Source organism: Leptonychotes weddellii, chromosome 10 (genome assembly GCF_054177405.1).
Source record: "Leptonychotes weddellii isolate Sample4059 chromosome 10, ASM5417740v2, whole genome shotgun sequence".
Taxonomy (NCBI): domain Eukaryota; kingdom Metazoa; phylum Chordata; class Mammalia; order Carnivora; family Phocidae; genus Leptonychotes; species Leptonychotes weddellii.
The window spans coordinates 75952036-75972073 of record NC_138378.1 but is presented as its reverse complement, the minus strand read 5'-3'; the positions used below and the strand labels follow the sequence as shown (position 1 = coordinate 75972073).

Sequence of the window (20038 nt, the reverse complement as noted above, 5' to 3'; positions counted from 1 at the left end):
GGGGCGCCTGGGTGGCTCAGTTGGTTGAGCGACTGCCTTCGGCTCAGGTCATGATCCTGGAGTCCCAGGATCAAGTCCTGCATCGGGCTCCCTGCTCGACAGGGAGTCTGCTGCTCCCTCTGACCCTCCCCCCTCTCATGCTCTCTATCTCATTCTCTCTCTCAAATAAATAAATAAAATATTGGGTGGGGGTTGGGGGGGTGAGAGATGAAACACTTCTGGAAGGGTGGAGTAAGGACCTCAGAAAATCTACATAAAAGCAATGAGGGGGCGCCTGGGTGGCTCAGTCGTTAAGCGTCTGCCTTCAGTTCGGGTCATGATTTCAGGGTCCTGGGATCTAGCCCCACAGGACCTCCCTGCTCGGCGAGAAGCCTGCTTCTCCCTCTCCCACTCCCCCTGCTTGTGTTCCCTCTCTCGCTGTGCCTCTTTCTGTCAAATAAATAATATCTTAAAAAAAAGTTTTAAAAGCCCTATCTCCAAATATAGTCATTCTGAGCTACAGGGGCCTAGGGCTTCAACCTGTGAAGGGGGTAGGGCATAATTCTGCCCATAATAAACAGGAAATAAAAAATTAGGAGATAAGATTACCTATGTCAGGTCTTTAAAGCCATTGTACAGATTTTGGCTGTTAGTCTGCATGAAATAGCCACTGAAAGTTTGTATTTTTAATTTAAATTCAAGGTAGTTAACATATAGTATAGGGGCGCCTGGGTGGCTCAGTCGTTAAGCGTCTGCCTTCGGCTCAGGTCATGATCCCAGGGTCCTGGGATTGAGCCCCCATCGGGCTCCCTGCTCGGCGGGAAACCTGCTTCTCCCTCTCCCACTCCCCCTGCTTGTGTTCCCTCTCTCGCTGTGTCTCTCTCTGTCAAATAAATAAATAAAATCTTTAAAAAAAAAACAAACATAGTATTGGTTTCAGGAGTAGAATTTAGTGATTCATCACTTACATATAACACCCAGTGCTCATCCCAACAAGCCCTCCTTAATACGCACCCCCATTTAGCCCATCCCCCAACCCACCCCCCCTCCAGCAACCCTCAGTCTGTCCTTTTGTTTTTTTAAGCTTTTATTTATTTGTCAGAAAGAGAGCACAAGCAGGGGGTACAGCAGGCAGAGGGAGAAGCAGGCTCCCTGCTGAGCAAGAAGCCTGATGTGGTACTCAATCCCCTCATGACCTGAGCCAAAGGCAGACACTTAACCGACTGAGCCACCCAGGCATCCCTCAGTTTGTTCTCTTAACTATAGTCTCTTATGGTTTGCTTCCCTCTCTGTTTTTATGTTATTTTATTTTTCCTTCCTTTCCCCCGTTTATCTGTTTTGTTTCTTAAATTACACATCAGTGGAATCATGATATTTGTCTTTTCTCTATTTCACTTAGCATAATACACTCTGGTTCCATCCACATTGTTGCAAATGGCAATATTTCACTGTGTGTGTGTGTGTGTATCCACATCTTTGTCCATTCATCTGTTGATGGACATTTGGGCTCTTTCCATAATTTGGCTATTGTTGATAGTGCTGCTATAACTGGGTGCATGTGCCCCTTCGAATCAGGACTTTTGTATCCTTTTTTTTTTTAAGATTTTATTTATTTATTTGACAGAGACACAGCGAGAGAGGGAATATAAGCAGGGGGAGCGGGAGAGGGAGAAGCAGGCTTCCTGTGGAGCAGGGAGCCCGATGCGGGGCTCGATCCCAGGACCCTGGGATCATGACCTGAGCCGAAGGCAGACGCTTAACTACTGAGCCACCCAGGGGCCCCTTGTATCCTTTAGATAAATACTAGTAGTGCAATTGCTGGGTCATAGGGTAGCTCTATTTTTGCCACTAAAGTTTCTGAGCAGAGAAGTAATATGATGACTCCTAGATTTTTAAAAATACCTCTTTGGCTGCTATGCTGAAAACAGATAGTGGTAGCACAAGGGCAAAAGCAGGGAGGTGAGTTAGGAGGTATATTAGTTTCCAGTTGCTACTGTAACAAATTACCACAAACTAAGTGGCTTAAACAAGACAAATTTATTATCTTATGGTTCTGCAGGTTAGAAATCCAAAAGTCAGTTTCACTGGTCTAGAGAGTCAAGGTGTCAGCAAGGTTGGTTCCTTCTGGAAGCTCTGAGGGAAGAGTCCATTTTCTTGCTTTTTTCAGTTTCTGTAAGTCACCTGCATTCCTTGGCTCATGGCACCTTTCTGGCATCATTCCAACCTCTTACTTCCATCATCACATTTCCTACTACTCACTCTGATCCTCCTGCCTCCCTCTTATAAGGACTCTTGTGATTACACTGGGCCCACCTAAATAATTGGGAATAATCTTCCCATTTCAGGATCCCTAACTTAATCATATCTGCAAAGCCCCTTTTATCATGTAAGGTAACACATTCACAGGTTCCAGGGATTAGGGTGTAGACATCTTGCACGGGGAGAGAGGCATTTGATTGAGCCTACCACAGGGAGCTATTCCAACAATACAGACGAGATAATAGTGGCTTGCATCAAAGTGGTAGAAGCCATGGTGGTGAGAAGTGGTGAAATTCTGGATACATTTTAAAAACTGATAGGATTAAAGATAGACTAGATTTGGGAAAGGAGGAAGAGAAAAGAGTAAAATATGACTCAGTATATTTGTTAGGAGTAACTGGAAGGAAGAAAGGGTGTTTATAAAGCCTTTCACTGTGAATCCTATCAGTCTCAGATTAAGAAATGTGAAGGATCTAGTATTTCCTCAGAAACACACTAAGTGCTAGAGACAAGAATGAGCTTTAACCTAGCCCAGAAACCAAGATATCGCAACAGAAAGCCATCACTGAACCAGAGGATTCAATTCAACAAACATCTGAGTATCTACTGTATTCTAATTATTGTACATACCATAGAACAACACAAGTGTGTTGGGTGCCTGGGTGGCTCAGTTGGTTAAGCGACTGCCTTCAGCTCAGGTCATGATCCTGGAGTCCCGGGATCAAGTCCCGCATCGGGCTCCCTGCTCGGCAGGGAGTCTGCTTCTCCCTCTGGCCCTCCCCACTCTCATGTGCTCTCTCTCATTCTCTCTGTCTCAAATAAATAAATAAAATCTTTAAAAAAAAAAAAAAAAGAACAACACAAGTGTGTGGGTGCTGTGCTCCATATAACACTTATGGGATGTTTGAAAAGAAATGAATGGCAACTAGAGATTTAGGGGAAGGCTTTGCTGAAAGGGCTGAGAAAAGAGATTGGACTCTGGAGTAAGGAAGAGCATCCAACTAGAAGAAATGCATAAATAAATGCTCAGAACTGGAAATTAACCTGGAAAGTATGGACAGCAGGGGCTACAGGATTTCCACCCCAAGCAGCTCTACCAACAAGAAAATGAATGCATACTCGCACGGGTGTGGGGTGTTGCCTATCACCCTCTTTCAAATGTCATGGTTTACTACTGTCACATGGGCCTTCGCTCACACTGTGCACTCTGAAACGGAAGCACAAAAATGACAATGTACTTCTCCAAAGCTGGTCAGCAAATCCCCGAAAAGTTTTTCCAAAAGGGGACCCAAATGGATTTGTCATATACATTGAAAATACGGAGAAAAAAATTTGAGCAAGGGCTTTAGGTTTCTATACTATTCAAAGAAAGAAAAAACTCAAGAATATTATCCAATTGCACATTTTAACCTAATATTTGCAACTTTGACTATAGGTAAGATTCACTTGAAGTACTTTTAAAAATACCAATCCCCAGGCGCCTGGGTGGCTCAGTCGTTAAGCGGCTGCCTTCGGCTCAGGTCATGATCCCTGGGTCCTGGGATTGAGCCCCACATCAGGCTCCTGCTCAGTGGGAAGCCTGCTTCTCCCTCTCCCACTCCCCCTGCTTGTGTTCCCCGCTCTCGCTGTCTCTGTCAAATAAATAAAATCTTTAAAAAAAAAAAAATACCAATGCCCATGGGCACCTCAGTTAAGTGTCTGCCTTCGGCTCAGGTCATGATCTCAGGGTCCTGGGGTTGAGCCCTGCATCAGGCTCCCTGCTCAGGGGGTGGCCTGCTTCTCCCTCTTCCTCTGCCGCTCTCCCTGCCTGTGCTCGCTTGCTCACTTTCTGTCAAATAAATAAATAAAATCTTAAAAAAAAAGAGGGGTGCCTGGGTGGCTCAGTCGTTGAGCATCTGCCTTCAGCTCAGGTCGTGATCCCGGGGTCCTGGGATCGAGCCCTACATCGGGCTCCCTGCTCTGTGGGAAGCCTGCTTCTCCCTCTCTCACTCCCTCTGCTTGTGTTCCCTCTCGCTGCGTCTGTCAAATAAATAAATAAAATCTTTAAAAAAAAAAAAAAAAGATTGATTCCAATGTGCAGCCAGGGTTGAGAACTACTGCTTCACTGAAATGCAGGGGAATCTGTTGTTCCAGATTACTCTTTGGCAACCTCTGTTGTTCCCAATTCTGATTTTTGCAATATCCCAGAGTATCTCCAGCATGGGGTGATATTACAAATACAGTTGACCCTTGAATAACACAGGTTTGAACTGTGCAAGTACATTTATATATGGGTTTTGTTTTTTGTTATTTTTTTTTCCAGATATATACAGTGGGAGTACCATAAATATATTTTCTCTTCCTTAATGTTTTTTTTTAAGATTTTTATTCATTTGAGAGAGGGAGAGGGTGCACAAGCAGGGGGAGAGGCAGAGGGAGAGGGAGAAGCAGGCTCCTTGCTGAGCCAGGAGCCCGATGTGGGGCTTGATCCCAGGACCTGGAGATCATGACCCGAGCCGAAGGCAGATGCTCAACCATCTGAGCCACCCGGGCGCCCCTCCTTTTGATTTTCTTAACATTCTTTTCTCCAGCTTCCTTTATTGTAAGCATTAGACAAGGCATATAAAATACATATTCACTGACTGTTTATGTTCTTAGTAAGTCTTCCTGTCAACAGCAGGCTATTAGCAGTTAGGTTTTGGGGAAGTCAAAAGTTACACAGAGATTTTCAACTATGCAAGGGATTGGCACCCCAACCCCCCCAAATTATTCAAGGGTCATTTATTTAATAACTGGTACAGCATTCAACAGGAAGTAGACTGATGACAGCACTAGAACTGAGTCAAGATTCCCTGCTGGTGGCGGGGGGAAGGGGTTTGGAGAGGAGGCAGACAGGGAGGAGTAGGAACACAGAGGGCAACAGCTATGTCACTAGTCCAGCAGTATTTAACTACTTCAACAACTGGCACATGCTGGCTCAATACCAGCCTTCTCGCCAGCTTTCTCATAGGATATGATAAAATTACCAAAATAAAATTTTTCTGTTCCTGACTTATTGAAAGAAACAGAAATGTAGGGTGCATGGCCCTTTGAACAACATAAGAATCAGTGCTGTATAATCAAATATCAAAGACCAGAGGTAGGCAGTAATTCCATAAAGTAGGGGAACTGTTTTCTAAAATCAAAAATAGAAATGCCTGGCTGACTCAGAAAAGCATGCGACTCTTGATCTCAGGGTAATAAACTTTAATATCAAAAATAGTATTATCCTGGGGCACCTGACAACTGGCTCAGTCCATACAGCGTGCGACTCTTAAATCTCTGAGGTCATGAGTTCAAGCCCCACATCGGGCATAGAGTTTACTTCATCAAAAAAAAAAAGTATAATCTATCCCATCACTGCATTTATTTCACAGTTTTTTTTTTTCAATAAAAAAAATTTTTTTAAGATTTTTATTTATTTATTTAACAGAGAGATACATAGCGAGAGAGGGAACACAAGCAGGGGGAGTGGGAGAGGGAGAAGCAGGCTTCCCGCCGAGCAGGGAGCCCGATGCGAGGCTGGATGCCAGGACCCTGGGATCACGACCTGAGCCGAAGGCAGACGCTTAACGACTGAGCCACCCAGGCGTCCCTATTTCACAATTCTATAATATCCAGAATTCACTTTAAAAGTGATTTCTTGATTTCTCACAGGGCAGTTCTCTACATGTCAAGTAAGCCACGGGTAAGAAAATTTACATAGAGGCTGTATCTGATGCCATCTGAACTTGATTTTCCTGTTGAGCATGCAGCAACATGCTACCTTCCTTCTTTACAAACTGGCTATCTCTACACAAATTCTATATATTTTCTTAGTTATGGTTTACTGCTTGTCTCTCTACTAGAATGTATATTCTTTGAGGACAGGGACATGTTCTATTCTACATCCTCCGGACCCAGAATAGTGCCTGGCACATAATAGGCAGTCAATATTTGGTAAATGAATGAATGACTACTTTAAAACAATCTGCACTGTAGCTGACCTTAATGTGCCCGCTGGAAAAGTGTTTGAGGAATTGACCTAACAACGATGTCTAGAAAGAGAAATCCCAGGGGCACCTGGGTGGCTCCGTCAGTTAAGTATCTGCCTTGGGCTCGGGTCATGATTCCAGGGTCCTGGGATCAAGCCCCACATCGGGCTCCTTGCTCAGGGGGGGAGTCTGCTTCTCCCTCTCCCTCTGCTGCTCCCCCTGCTTGTGCTCACTCATGCACTCTCTCTCTGTCAGATAAATAAATAAAATCTTAAAAAAAAAAAAAGAAATCCCAAACTACCATAAGTTACAAAAACTAGAGTATATTTATCCTACTCAATCCTTATATCTGTCCTTGCCAATACTGGGTCATATATGACATGTAATTTTACCTTATTAACAATTATTTTACTACACTGAAACTCATAGTAATGAAATATCAGCACTTACAAGTTAAATTTCTCTAGCATCTAAAATTGTAAACCAGCATAAAAATTAGCACACGCCGGGGCGCCTGGGTGGCTCAGTCGTTGAGCGTCTGCCTTCAGCTCGGGTCATGATCCCAGAATCCTGGGATAGAGCCCCTCGTCAGGCTCCCTGCTCAGCAGGGAATCTGCTTCTTCCTCTCCCTCTGCTCACTCTCTTTCTTTTGCTATCTCAAATAAATAAATAAAATCTTAAAAACCGAGAGAGAGAGAACTCTGGAGCCAGAATACTTGGGTGGGAACTCCAGCTCCACCACTTACTAGGTTGGTGTTCTTGCACACTTGAAACCTCTATGCCTCCACCTTCCACATCTGTAAGAAGCTAATAACAGTACCTGAGAGAGCTGTCATAAGAATTCAAAGAGTTAACATTTGTAGAGCATTTAAGTGTGTGTGGCAAAACTAGGGGCGCCTGGGTGGCTCAGTCATTAAGCGTCTGCCTTCAGCTCGGGTCATGATCTCAGGGTCCTGGGATCGAGTCCCACATTGGGCTCCCTGCTCGGCAGGAAGCCTGCTTCTCCCTCTCCCACTCCCCCTGCTTGTGTTCCTGCTCTCACGATGTCTCTCTCTGTCAAATAAAATATTAAAAAAAAAAAAACTAAGCATTTGCAAAATACATTTTCTTTTTTCTTTTTTTTTTTTTTTTACTTATTTATTTGACAGAGAGAGAGATAGCAAGAGCAGGAACACAAGCAGGGGGAATGGGAGAGGGAGAAGCAGGCTTCCCGCCAAGCAGGGAGCCTGATGCGGGACTCGATCCCAGGACCCTGGCATCATGACCCGAGCTGAAGGCAGACACTTAACGACTGAGCCACCCAGGCGCCCGCAAAATACATTTTCTTTTTTTTTTTTTTTTTAAAGATTTTATTTATTTATTCATGAGAGAGAGAGAGGCAGAGGGAGAAGCAGGCTCCCAAGGAGCAGGGAGCCCGATGCAGGACTCGATCCCAGGACCCTGGGATCATGACCTGAGCCGAAGGCAGACGCTTAACCGTCTGAGCCACCCAGGCGCCCAGCAAAATACATTTTCAAAAGCAAAAATTACTCTTTCAATATTCAAGTGGATAAACGGTCTGCATATTTTATGCAAACCATTTACCTAACAATCTGACAAACAGGCCTTACAGTTAGGTAGAGAACTGTTTCAAGAAATAAAATTCCTAAAGATCATCTAACTAAAAGGTCTTAGGGTAAATGGAAGGGGAAAAAAATTACCTCATAAACTTGTCCAATATGTCCTCTACCCACATGTGCATTCGGAGGGACTGAAATCCATAGTGCCAAATGAGTTTAATCATGTTAATTATAAACCAGCTGCTCTCCTCAAACACCAGAGTCTCTCCGTTATACACCCCCATTAGGCCACCAGAGCTCTGAATAGTAAAGAGACCTGCAAAAACAGAAAGGGTTAGCTAAACTCAGGGTTTCTATGTTGATCAAATGAAAGATCATCTGAAGCTAGGTGGACACTCTGAAGTGCGTGAATTCTGGGCTTCCCCCAGTTCTCAGAAAACATATTAAAGGAGCTCTATCTTTAGAACAGTGTGTAATACACTATTCATTCACTACACTGTCCTAAAGCAGATCTCTAAAGGAAGGGTCAGATGGTCATGCACATATATCAAAATCAGCCTGGCTATTTTTAGTTGAAAAAGACTAAAAAGTCAAAGGAAAATGTCAGAACACAAACTGAATTCAATTTAAAAACAGAAATGTTGGGCGCCTGGGTGGCTCAGTCAGTTAAGCATCTGCCTTCAGCTCAGGTCATGATCCTGGGGTCCCGGAATCAAGCCCTGCATCGGGCTGCCCGCTTAGCAGAGCGTCTGCTTCTCCCTTTGCCCTTCCTCCTGCCCATCCTCTCTCTCTCTCTCTCTCAAATAAATAAAATCTTTTTAAAAAATTAAAAAAAAAAAAACAGAAACATCAGACATGAATATTTGCAGCATTAACTGCTCCTGGCATATATTTGCCCTCATGGAGGAAAGCAGCTCAGGAAGCATCCACAGGAGATGTGGAAAGCAGCAAAGGGAAAGGAGACATCCCCATTCCTGTATGAATCCTATTTTGCATAACTGGCTATTTCAGATAACAAAAATGACATAAGGCAAAAATTACACAATATTCTCTGAGCAAAGGGCCTGCAGAGGCCTGCCAGACTTCCCCCAACCTGTCCAGCTCCTCTGCTGGCAGGGAAGCAGTCAGATGTCCCAGGTTCTAGGCACATGTCTGGACCCATACCTGTGTGAGTGACTTTATGCTAGACACTGAAAGCCTCTGGGCCTCATTTTCCCAGCTGTAAATGAGTACACAAGGTTTCTGCTAACTCAAACCATTCTTTGATTCTTTAACATGAACCCAGAGGTTTAAGAACTAAGAACAGCAACCATCCCCACCCGCCCCCCCAATGGCTGTAATTCCAGATAACTGAAGATACAGATAACTAGTGTCCCATTACGGGAAAGTGGCTCCTAACTAAGCTTGCACTAATTGCTAGCAGCAAAGTGAGGAAAACCGTTTTACCAACTTCTCTGTAAAAGACCAACAAGGCGGAAAAGTTTCAGTTCCCTATCTGATAAACATATCCATGGATGGTCACACAGAAATCTGCTTAGCTCTAAGAACAAATTACATACCCAGGTCCTTGACAAAACGCTTCATGTGCAGATTTAAAGGATGGATGACAGAACCTCCTGCCTCATATTCTTGCCCTCGGACAGTCATTGTGGCCAGGCGGCCTCCCACCTCTCCCCTTTCAAACAGGTCAATCTTCACATCTTTCCCAAATTTCTGCCGCAGATAATAGGCTGCTGAAGTGCCACCAATTCCAGCTCCAATAATTGCTATGGATGGAAAAAAAAAAAGGAACAGTTTCTTTCCTTCTTACCCAGCTATGTGGGTTTTGTTTTTGAATAACAGATGTTAGTCAAGGCTATTATCACCAATTTAGGGAAGCTGGGGACCCGGAGGCAAGTGACAGTTGCTGAAGATAGAACTCTGAATCTGGACAGACACGGCCCTCGGACAAAAGTGATAGTACATTGATGTACAAATTGACACTGGATTGGGGGGGCAGATCCCCAAAGGTTCTCATAGTTCTTTGTTGAGACACCACTGGTTCTGCACAACCTTCTTCGTGCCCAAAGCATGGGAACAGAGGAGGTGGGCCTTCCCAGCATGCATTTTAAATAAAGTGGCCACCGTTTTTGCCAAGATTTGTTCTGTCTCATTAATATAAATGGGTTAGGGGCGCCTGGGTGGCTCAGTTGGTTAAGCAACTGCCTTCGGCTCAGGTCATGATCCTGGAGTTCAGGGATGGAGTCCCACATGGGGCTCCCTGCTCAGCAGGGAGTCTGCTTCTCCCTCTGACCCTCCTCCGTCTTATGCTTTCTGTCTCTCATTCTCTCTCGCAAATAAAATCTTTAAAAAAAAAAAAAAATAGATGGGTTAATGCCCCCACAAAACAAAGCTTTAAGGGGAATAAGAAAGGAAACCAAACGCGGCAAAAACCAAGACTGAAACTTGAGAGTGGATTATTTCGGCTGTGTAGTAGTCCTAGGTAGAGAAATTGTGCAAGCTAGGGCCTCTGGCAGCAGGCCGACCTCAGCAAAGTGAACGGGGGTAATGGGGTTCCAGTCCAGCCTATCAAGGGAAGCAGACGGGTCAGCTTGTTTGCACTGCTCTGCGTGCTGTGACCGCGTGCGCCTGTCATCCACAGAGCGAGGCGGCCGGTCGCTCCAGAACCAGAAGACTGGCCTCCTAAAGGTGCAGCAAGGGAAGGAGGCGAGAGGGTCCTCGGCCTCCGCAGACCCCCAGGCCTCCGAGACAGGGGCACAAGGGGCGCTTGGCGGCCGCCCGCCCCAATACTCCCTCCACCGCCCATTCCCCTAATGGGCACATCGACAAGGTCCCAGGAAGACACGGTCCCTGGGGCACCGACAGCGACCCTAAGTCACGAACTGAGAAGACTTTGACCTGCGCGGAGGATTCGGCGCGCGCGGCCTGGTGGACGTCGCGGCCGCGGGGCCTGGTGCACTGCGTAGTGGCCGCCCGGCGCGGGGCGCGCTCCCGCACCCTTTCCGTGCCGTCCCCCGCCCCCGTCACCTACCGATCTTATCTGGCGGGGCCCGCAGCTCGGCGCTCCCGGGGCACCCCCAGCTGCACAGCAGCAGCCACAGCCCCAGAAGCGACGAGACGAGCTCCCCAGCCACGAGCCCCATGGCTCCCGGAGCGCGGCAGTCCACAGGAGCGCCCTATAGTCCGCGGCTGCTATGAGTCTGCGCGCTCCGCACGCCCCGCCCCCGACCGGCCTCGCCCCTCCGAGCCCCGCCCAAGGAGCGGGGCGTCCCTTCAGGAGCTTCCAAGCATGGTCCGCTCGGTTCCCAAGCATGTCCCGCCCCTTCGAAACGCACCCTACTTCTGGGACACACCAGAGGCACCGGGGGCACCAGAGGCGGAGGCTCACCCCAGCGCCGCCTTACTCCCCTTCTATTCAGGTGGAGCATCACTTCTTCACTAGTGACCTCTTCTGTCTTTTCAGTCTCTGCCTGTCAGAGAATGCACAAAGCAAATCGCTGTCGGACCCATGGAGCAACAAATGCTTACTGAGTGACCACTATGTTCCGGGGACTGTTGGGCATAAGATGAATGGGTAAACAGTGATCGCTGAAAGGGAAAATGAGGGCGACCAGGGATGGGTGGTCCAAGGTGGAAAGTAATGGTAGATATGAATAAAAGTAATGTGCCCGTATCACACAGTAGAGCATTATGCAAGCATTAAAAAGAATGTAGGACCTATCCTGGTATTGTTAGGTGAGAAAAACTAGTGGCTGAGTGATGGGTATTATAAGATCCCATTTTCTAAGTAAAATACTCCACCTCCACTCTTCCCCCGCCCCGCCAAAAGAAAACAAAAAACCAGTATGTGAACATGAAGAACAGTGTGGATGGAAGGAACAGAAGTTGGATAAAAAGAAATATTAAACTTGGAAAAAGGGAGTATAAAACCCAGTGCAAAAAGCATTCATTCAGGGCGCCTGGGTGACTTAGATGGTTAAGTGTCTGCCTTCGGCTCAGGTCAGGATCCCAGTTTCCTGGGATTGAGTCCCGCATCAGGCTCCCTGCTAGGCGGGGAGCCTGCTTCTTTCTCTGCCTCTGCCTCTCTCTCTCTGACTCTCATGAATAAATAAATAAAACATTAAAAAAAAAAGCATTCATTCATTGGACAAATATTTATTGAGTTCCTACTAAGTGGCAAGCAATGTTCTAGGTGCTTGAGAAAAATCAGTGAACAAAACAGATTTTTTTAAATATTTATTTTAATTGAGCTGATATTCTAGTGGAAGGAGATATGGTAATTAGAACAAATAAGTAAATGATGTATTATACAGAGTGGAGTAAGAAGAATGAGGAATGGGTTACAGTTTTAAATAAGGTGGTTGGGGTAGGCCTCATTGAACAGGATAGCATCTAAGCAAAAGCTTGCAGGAAGTGAGGGAGTGGGTCAAGCAAATATCTGGGGAAAGAGCTTTCTAGGTAAGGAAAATACCTGACATGTTTAAAGAACAGCAAGGAGGCCAGTTAAGCAGAGAAAGAAAGGGGGAGTGAAGGTGGTGTTAATGAAACAAGATGCAAATCATACAAGGAATAAACACGCCTAGTTAAGAACATAAAAAGATGGGCGCCTGGGTGGCTCAGTTGGTTAAGCGACTGCCTTTGGCTCAGGTCATGATTCTGGAGTCCTGGGATCGAGTCCCGAATCGGGCTCCCTGCTCAGCGGGGAGTCTGCTTCTTCCTCTGACCCTCCCCCCCTCTCATGTGCTCTCTCTCTCTCTCTCAAATAAGTAAATAAAATCTTAAAAAAAAAAAAAAAAAACATAAAAAGATGAAGAGTAAGCCCCATTTTTCACTATATCTAGAAATTACAAAGAAAGAACTAAACTCTCTGTGTCTTTTACTTTCCTTTTTCCAAACTACATTATCCTCACAACACAATTACCCATGCATTAAGCCTACTAGGCCCTCAAATGTTTGTTGGTTGATTAGAATGGACCATGTTAGTGACCTTGACACATGTGTCATCTTTGGAAGCTTTCACTGCTGCTGCTGAAACCTTGGGAAAGAGTTTACTGAAAGAACACTCAGTGGGCTCCTGAGTGGCTCAGATGGTTAAGCGTCTGCCTTTGGCTCAGGTCATGATCCCAGGGTCCTGGGATCGAGTCCCACATTGGGCTCCCTGCTCCTTGGGAGCCTGCTTCTCCCTCTGCCTCTCTCTCTGTCTCTCATGAATAAATAAATAAAATCTTTAATAAATGAATAAATAAAAAGAAAAGAACACACAGTGAAGAGACAGTGTAAAGGACTTGCAAAGTGGAAGGTGGGTCAGAGGCTTTCTCATTCCGCACTCTTGCCCTTTCAAAGTAACATTGCCACTTTAAAAACCAAAAGGTTTTTAAAAAGGTCATAGAGGGGAAAATGTTACCATATATATGGAGAGTAATAATAAGGTAATATAGCAAACATTCATACGAAGGAGTGCTGCTCGAAAAACAGACTCCCCTCTAGGAGACTAAACACTACTAAGGTTCTCTACTTGACCAAACTCCAGCCAGCCTCCTCTGAGCAATCTACTCCACTAGGCAGGCCTTAGTCTTAGCCTATTAAGACTTGAACAAAACACTAACAATTTCTAACAGTTCAAAGCTCTGTCCTTGGGATGACCCTAGCTACCTTTAAAGTGCCTGTATGAGAAAACTCAAGGCTGCCAAGACTACTGTTTGTTCCAGCCAACACATCATGATAGAGCCCCTGTCTCATAGCCTCTGTGGGAGGGTAGGAGCCTAACTGAGAAGCACCAGTTACCATCCTTTCTCTCAAGTTTTGTAATCTTTCCCTTCCTGGACTCTACTGGGCCCCTGCTCATCCCCCTCCCTATACCTACATTCTCCCTTCAAAATGCCAGGTCACATCTGTACAAATTGAAGTTAAGTTCAGATTATGCTAGAATCTTCCCTATTGCAATAGTGTATTACCGATTAAGAGCTGGCTTTGCTTATCTTTGATAACACTTAAATCTATAATTCTGCCACTGCTCCATGTTTCTTTTTCTTTTCTGAAACTACCCTGAAAAAATTCCTTTTTGGGGCACCTGGGTGGCTCAGTCATTAAGCGTCTGCCTTCAGCTCAGGTCATGATCCCAGGGTCCTGGGATCGAGCCCCGCATTGGGCTCCCTGCTCGGCGGGAAGCCTGCTTCTCCCTCTCCCACTCCCCCTGCTTGTGTTCCCTCTCTCTCTATGTCTCTCTCTGTCAAATAAATAAAATCTTTAAAAAAAAAAAAAAGAAAAAATTCCTTTTCATACCTTCTTACCGCCTTACATCTCACTTTTTTCATATTCTAAATAAACTAAATAAAATTTATTCCTTGTTAAGCAAGACAGGAAATTTAGAAACAATATAAGAAAATATAAACATATTTGACTACATAAAACTTAAACATTTTCAGATAGCAAAAGATAGAATTTTAAAAGTTTAAAAAAATAATACACCATGGATATCTGCCACTAATATGGCAGGCAAGATTGCAGTATATGTTGCAAACATACAAAGAGCTCTGCAAATTGATAAGAGGTAAACAACTCAATATAAATACAGACTATATAAATAGGCAAGTCACAAAAGAGAAAACAAGTGCCAATGCTCAAAAAAACAAAACAAAACATACATGAATGGGAGCATTGGGTAAATGGGAAATCTCTACCTTCCTCTCAATTTTGTTGTAAACCTAAAACTGCTTTGAAAAAATAAAATCTTTAAAAAATGAAATACACATGAAGAGATGCTCAATTCTAGTAGTAGTTTAAGCAAAAGTAAATTAAAGATATACCATTTTTCATCTTTCATATTAGCAAAAACTAATAAGACTGACAGCTTAATGCAGGAGAAAATGAGGTGGAATGGATGGGGATCTCTGGAACTGACTTTCAAACATTGTTGTGGGGTGTGAATGACTAAAAACTTTTTAAAAACAATTATCTATTAAGATAGATATATATATATAGATATACTGTCTAATCAAAAAATCCCACATTTGGGAATCTATTCTAAAGAAAAAAAGAATAAGGGTGCCTGGGTGGCTCAGTCGTGAAGCGTCTGCCTTTGACTCAGGTCATGATTCCAGGGTCCTGGGATCAAGCCCCGCCTCAGGCTCCCTGCTCCTCGGGAAGCCTGCTTCTCCCTCTCCCACTCCCCCAGCTGTGTTCCCTCTCTCACTGTGTCCCTCTCTGTCAAATAAATTAAAAAATCTTAAAAAAAGAAATAAAAGAATTAGTTATAAGGGTATATGTACCCAGATGCTTATTGCAAAATTTTTTGTAGTGGAAAAACAAAACAAAAACAGGGGTAACCTAATGTCCATCAATACCATTTATGGTCGTTTATTCAATTTAACAAATACTGTGGCACTTTCATTTTATAGACTATTTTGCAGCTACCAAAAAAACAATAAATTAGATCTGTATTGGTTCAACTGGAAAATATCTACGATGTAAGTTTAAGTGAGAAAAGAAAGTTGCAAAGTAATATCCATGGACTAACCACATTTTTTAAATAAAAATCCCAAGTACTTAAATACATTTGCATTTGTATGATTGTAAAATAAGATGTGGAAGCCGACTAATTTTTTTTTCTAATTTTTTTTTAAAGATTTTATTTATTTGTCAGAGAGAGAGAGCACAAGCAGGGGGAGCGGCAGGCAGTGGGAGAAGCAGGCTTCCTGCCGATCAGGGAGCCCGATGTAGGTAGGACTCGATCCCAGGACCCCGGGATCATGACCTGAGCAGAAGGCAAACACTTAACCGACTGAGTCACCCAGGCGTCCCACCTACTGACTTATCTGTTAACATTAATTACGTCAAGAGGGGGAGAATGAAGGAATTATTAATCTTTTCCTTATTTATCTATATTGTTTCACTTTTTTTTTTTTAAGGATTTTATTTATTTGTCATAGAGAGAGTGCACAAGCAGGGGGAGCAGCAGGCAGAGGGAGAAGCAGGAAGAGGGAGAAGCAGGCTCAATCCCAGGACCCTGGGACCACGACCAGAGCCAAAAGCAGATGCTTAACTGACTGAGCCACCCAGGTGTCCCTATATTGTTTCACTTGTGATAGTGAGTCTGTATTAGTTTTGTAACTTTAAAACTCCAATATATAACATATGTGTTAACATATATCATATATATTACAATTATATATTTATATGTATTTTATATATTTATATTTAATATGTTAATGTAAATAATATATTTATATGATGTTATACAAATATAATATATACATATATTATAATGTAACATATATAACAATTTAAAACATATAACAAAATAAGAAAATTTTCATAAAGGTTTTAAAGCTTAAAAGATACTTGTGCTATATCCATACAATGGAGTTTTATTTGGCAAAAAAAAAGAATGAAATATTGATACATGCTACAACTTGTATGAACCATAAAAGCATAATGCTAAGTGAAAAAAGCCAGTCATAAAGAACCACATATTGCATGATTCCATTTATATGAAATCCCCAGAATAGGCAAATCTATAGAGACAGATGAATATGTAGGAAGTCAGGTGGGATGGGCAATAGAGAGTGACTGCTAATTGGTAAGAATTTCTTTTTTGGAATGATGAAAATGTTGTAAAATTGATTATAGTGATGGTGCAAATCTCTGTGAATAAACTAAAAACCACTGAACTGTACAGTGTATTTTGAAATAGCTTCAAAAAGCTATTTTTAAAAAATTTACCCACTATTAACACTATTAACACTTGTCTTATTCATCCTCCAAAGACTAATATTTGAAATCTTTGAATAAAATTGAAGAACGTGCCCCAGATTCTAAAGACAATTCCACAAATAGAAATCTTAAGGTGTAGTCTGAAGAAACTATTCTAAAGAGGACATCACGTTTTTGGATGTATACATTCTCCTATGTTTAAAAATATTTCACATAAAAAAATAAAAATATTTCACATAATTTATAAAATGCAACACGAAATGCGTAATGATTACACCGAACCACATTTCAGAGTCCTAATTCTTCCACCCCCTTCGAAGAGGACTGAAATTTATATATCTTCTGACTCAATTAGTTTTAGGATTCTTTGACCGATTTGCATAACTATTTAAATAACTATTTCTTAAATATTTTCCAAAGTGCATTGAGTATACCAAGGAAATGAAAATATCTGAAAAGATTTTCCTGCCTCTCAAAAATCTGGTTACTAAAGACAAATTCTTTTTAATGAACATTAAAGAACAATAACGTAATGGAATAGGAATAGTCCTTCTACTGTATTGGGATGAGAGAAGATAACATCCTTTCTTATATTAATGAAAAATAGCAGATTACAGACTCTTAATAAACTTTATTTTTAAATGAATAAATCCTCACATAGGAACAATGTTTGCTTGCATTTAGTTCTAAAAGGTTTTAGCGAAAGCTACAACCGTCAGCGCCGCTGGTGTAGTGGTATCATGCAAGATTCCCATTCTTGCGACCCGGGTTCGATTCCCGGGCGGCGCAGGTTCCTTTTCACTCCCGCCACCTATAAAACGAGGTGATGTGAACAGTTTTAATAAATCTTTCCTCCTCAGGAAACACTCAGAATTTTTAATTTCCGTGAAGATTTCTATTTCATTATAATTCACGGTTAAAACATTCGAATCTGGAGCTGGAAAAGAAAAAACTCCACGCAACTCCTCAAAGAGTTAATTCTTACGCCTGCGCAGTCTGACATATCCTTGGTGTCCGCTTGCAGAGCGGCTGCGCAACAAGTGAACCTATGGATTGAAGGAGGTTGAAAGTGCAGGATTATTCTGCGCCTGCGCGGCCTGGGTCACTTCGCCGGCTGCTCCTAAGCTCCCGGCTCGCCGCCATCTTGTATTGGGGCTTCATTGTTCGCGTTGCGCCGGGCTGTTTAGTGTAATTGCCGCGGAAGGAGGAGGCGGACTCCGGTCAGCCGAGAAACCCCGCTATTCCGCAGCCATAACCGCCCAAAAGATTTGGACGGTAGTAAAGGGTAGGGAGCTGGACCCCGAGGCGCCGGCGCGACAGCAGCAGCCATGGAGGACGAGATGCCCAAGACTCTGTGAGTCTGGGGCAGCGATGAGGGGGGCGGGATGGTGGTCGTCCCGGAGGGAGGCCTCGGCTCGGCGCGCTCCCCAGCCTATTGTTCTCTGTGGACGCCGCGATATCTTGGCTCTTCTCCTTAGCGCACACCTGGATGCTTAGGGACCGAACCCCGGACTGTGAGAGGACAGGTGGAGGGAGAGGGGGCTCAGCCCTCTAAATTAATCCCGTCACCTTAACTACACCATAGCGTGGCCTTTGGCCTCGCCACGGGCCCTCTGTGGTCGTAGGCCTGGAGAAAAGACTTTTTCATTCAAACCTCTTTTCAGAACTCGGTGAACCTTCTTTTTTGTACCATGCTTTCCTTCTGTGTTTTTTCCCGCTCCCCCCTTCTTGATTAATCTCTTTTTATCTTTATAGCCGTCTCTTTCATTTTACTTTGATTTGCTCCAGAAATTCTTCCTCTTTCTTTCAGTTTTCTTCTCGTTGATAGGAGCTTTTCTCTCGAGGCTGCTTGTGTTCCGTTTTCAGTGAGATAAACTTTATTCTCGCAGTTGCCAACTGGAAAAAAGCTAAATAGTTTTCTTTAATCTCTCTTTGGCTTTCCTTCTGTAGCACCCCTCCCCCCACCAAAAAACCCGAAAACCCGACACCGTCAGGATTTTGAAACTCCTTTTTTTTTTTTTAATGGAAATCTCACCCGGAGGTATATATAAATCTTTCAACCGAGGTGAAGTGGATTTAATACATTTTTATCATCGCTTGCTACTTTTGTGATTGACATGTTGCTGAACGAGCGGGCAGTTTTTATGAAGCAACAGTTGATAAATACCTGAACAGATTTAGTCACCTCTGAGAGTTGTTAGTGTTAAATGATCTCAGCTGGGGATTTTTTCTTTGTCGTGGAGCTTCCCCGACAGCATTCTCCTTTGTTTTTCAAAGTATTCTCAGAAGAGGTGATCTTGTCTTTGTTGCTTTTTTCGAAAAGAAGAAAAGGCCTGATGAGTTTTTGACCTTTTGTTTTTATTCTTAGCATACTGGCGATTTGAGAACTCCATGCGTTAAAAATACAATTTTAGGTTTCTTTCTGCAACTTTTTAGATGTTACAGTTGTTATGAAGAAAATGGAATCCATTATTTTTTCACTGAAAAGTGTTTCCGTTTTTAATCTGTGTGAGAAACATAGTCACACTTGTTTCTTAAGAGATTCGTAAATCTCTTTTTGCTAGTTTATTTGATAATCTGTTATCTTGAGTGTCTTTTTAATAGGATGCAAGAATTAGTGGGTGTCCCTTGTTTTTTGAAAGATTATAGATTAATATTCCCTAAAAAACTTAGCCTCATAGGCTTTATGGAAATTATTTTTTCCCCTTGCCTCTTTACTAGAAGTATGACAGCCAGCAGCATATTGGATTAAGCACTGATCATTTTTTATAATGTCTTTAAATTTAAGATTCTTACATGATTGTGAAATTTTTAATTTCAGAAACTGCCAGAAATATCTGGGAACTTAACCTTTTTATTACGTTGATTTGGGAATGTCAAATAATGAAGACAACCTCAGCTTTCTCAGGCCAGTCTACAAAAGCAGGTAGTTAAATTGTACTAGCTTGGGGACAGGGGACCAACCGTTGCAGGAGAAATAATGAAGGAAATTTTATTCACTTATTGAATGCTTATGATTGCCAGGTTCTGTGTTAAATGCTTTACATGCTTGTTTAATCTTCATCAGAACTCTGCAGTAAAGGGTCCATTCTGCAGCTCAGGAAAAGCTAAGCTTAAAAAGTTTAAATAACTCATCCAGGGTCATATACCTTTTTGTTCATCATCCTGCAATTCTGCTGTCCTCAACTCTTTAACTCTTACCGCTAAATGTGCTTTGTATTCTTCACTAGAACACCCCATCCAAGAACTCTTCCCCAAAGTGTAGTCCATGTTCTAACTGCCTATTATCTTCCTTGCTTCTACCTTCCTCAACCAAAATTCCCCGTTCTTCCAGTGAAACCAGTCTTGATTAAACGTGAGTAGGTGTAAATCATTGTTTTACCAATAATGTTTTGTTTTACCAGCAATGTTTTTACTTTTTATATAAAATATTTGTTTTAAAGACCTTGCAAGTCAGGGTCTTTCAATATGTTCTTAGCACAGTGTCTAGTCTACGGTAAGTGATCAATAAATTTGTTTTAAAAGCCGGTACAATTC

General features: G+C 43.0%; 2 protein-coding genes and 1 non-coding gene across 18 annotated transcripts in view; 2 read left to right on the top strand and 1 right to left on the bottom strand.

Annotated features, from left to right (window-relative positions):
* Positions 1 to 10999, bottom strand: part of PCYOX1 (prenylcysteine oxidase 1) — an 18912-nt gene extending 7913 nt beyond the window's left edge. The window contains exons 1-3 of the mRNA XM_006728017.3: positions 10821 to 10999; positions 9349 to 9555; positions 7931 to 8105 (exon numbers count right to left, since the gene is read on the bottom strand). Coding sequence (XP_006728080.1) covers positions 7931 to 8105; positions 9349 to 9555; positions 10821 to 10932 — 494 coding nt within the window. The 5' untranslated portion in view covers positions 10933 to 10999. The remainder of the gene's footprint in view (positions 1 to 7930; positions 8106 to 9348; positions 9556 to 10820) is intronic.
* Positions 11000 to 17219: 6220 nt separating this feature from the next.
* TRNAG-CCC (transfer RNA glycine (anticodon CCC)) lies at positions 17220 to 17290 on the top strand. Its single transcript has one exon. It is a non-coding gene; the product is annotated as a tRNA-Gly (tRNA).
* A 265-nt stretch (positions 17291 to 17555) lies between these two features.
* Positions 17556 to 20038, top strand: part of TIA1 (TIA1 cytotoxic granule associated RNA binding protein) — a 29214-nt gene continuing 26731 nt past the window's right edge. For 3 of the 16 annotated variants that reach the window (XM_081833639.1, XM_081833641.1, XM_081833640.1), the window contains exons 1-2: positions 17556 to 17855; positions 19323 to 19427. In XM_081833639.1, coding sequence (XP_081689765.1) covers positions 19375 to 19427 — 53 coding nt within the window. In that variant the 5' untranslated portion in view covers positions 17556 to 17855; positions 19323 to 19374. The remainder of the gene's footprint in view (positions 17856 to 19322; positions 19428 to 20038) is intronic. The other 13 variants (XM_031036478.1, XM_081833637.1, XM_081833633.1 and 10 more) reach the window with 9 other exon arrangements.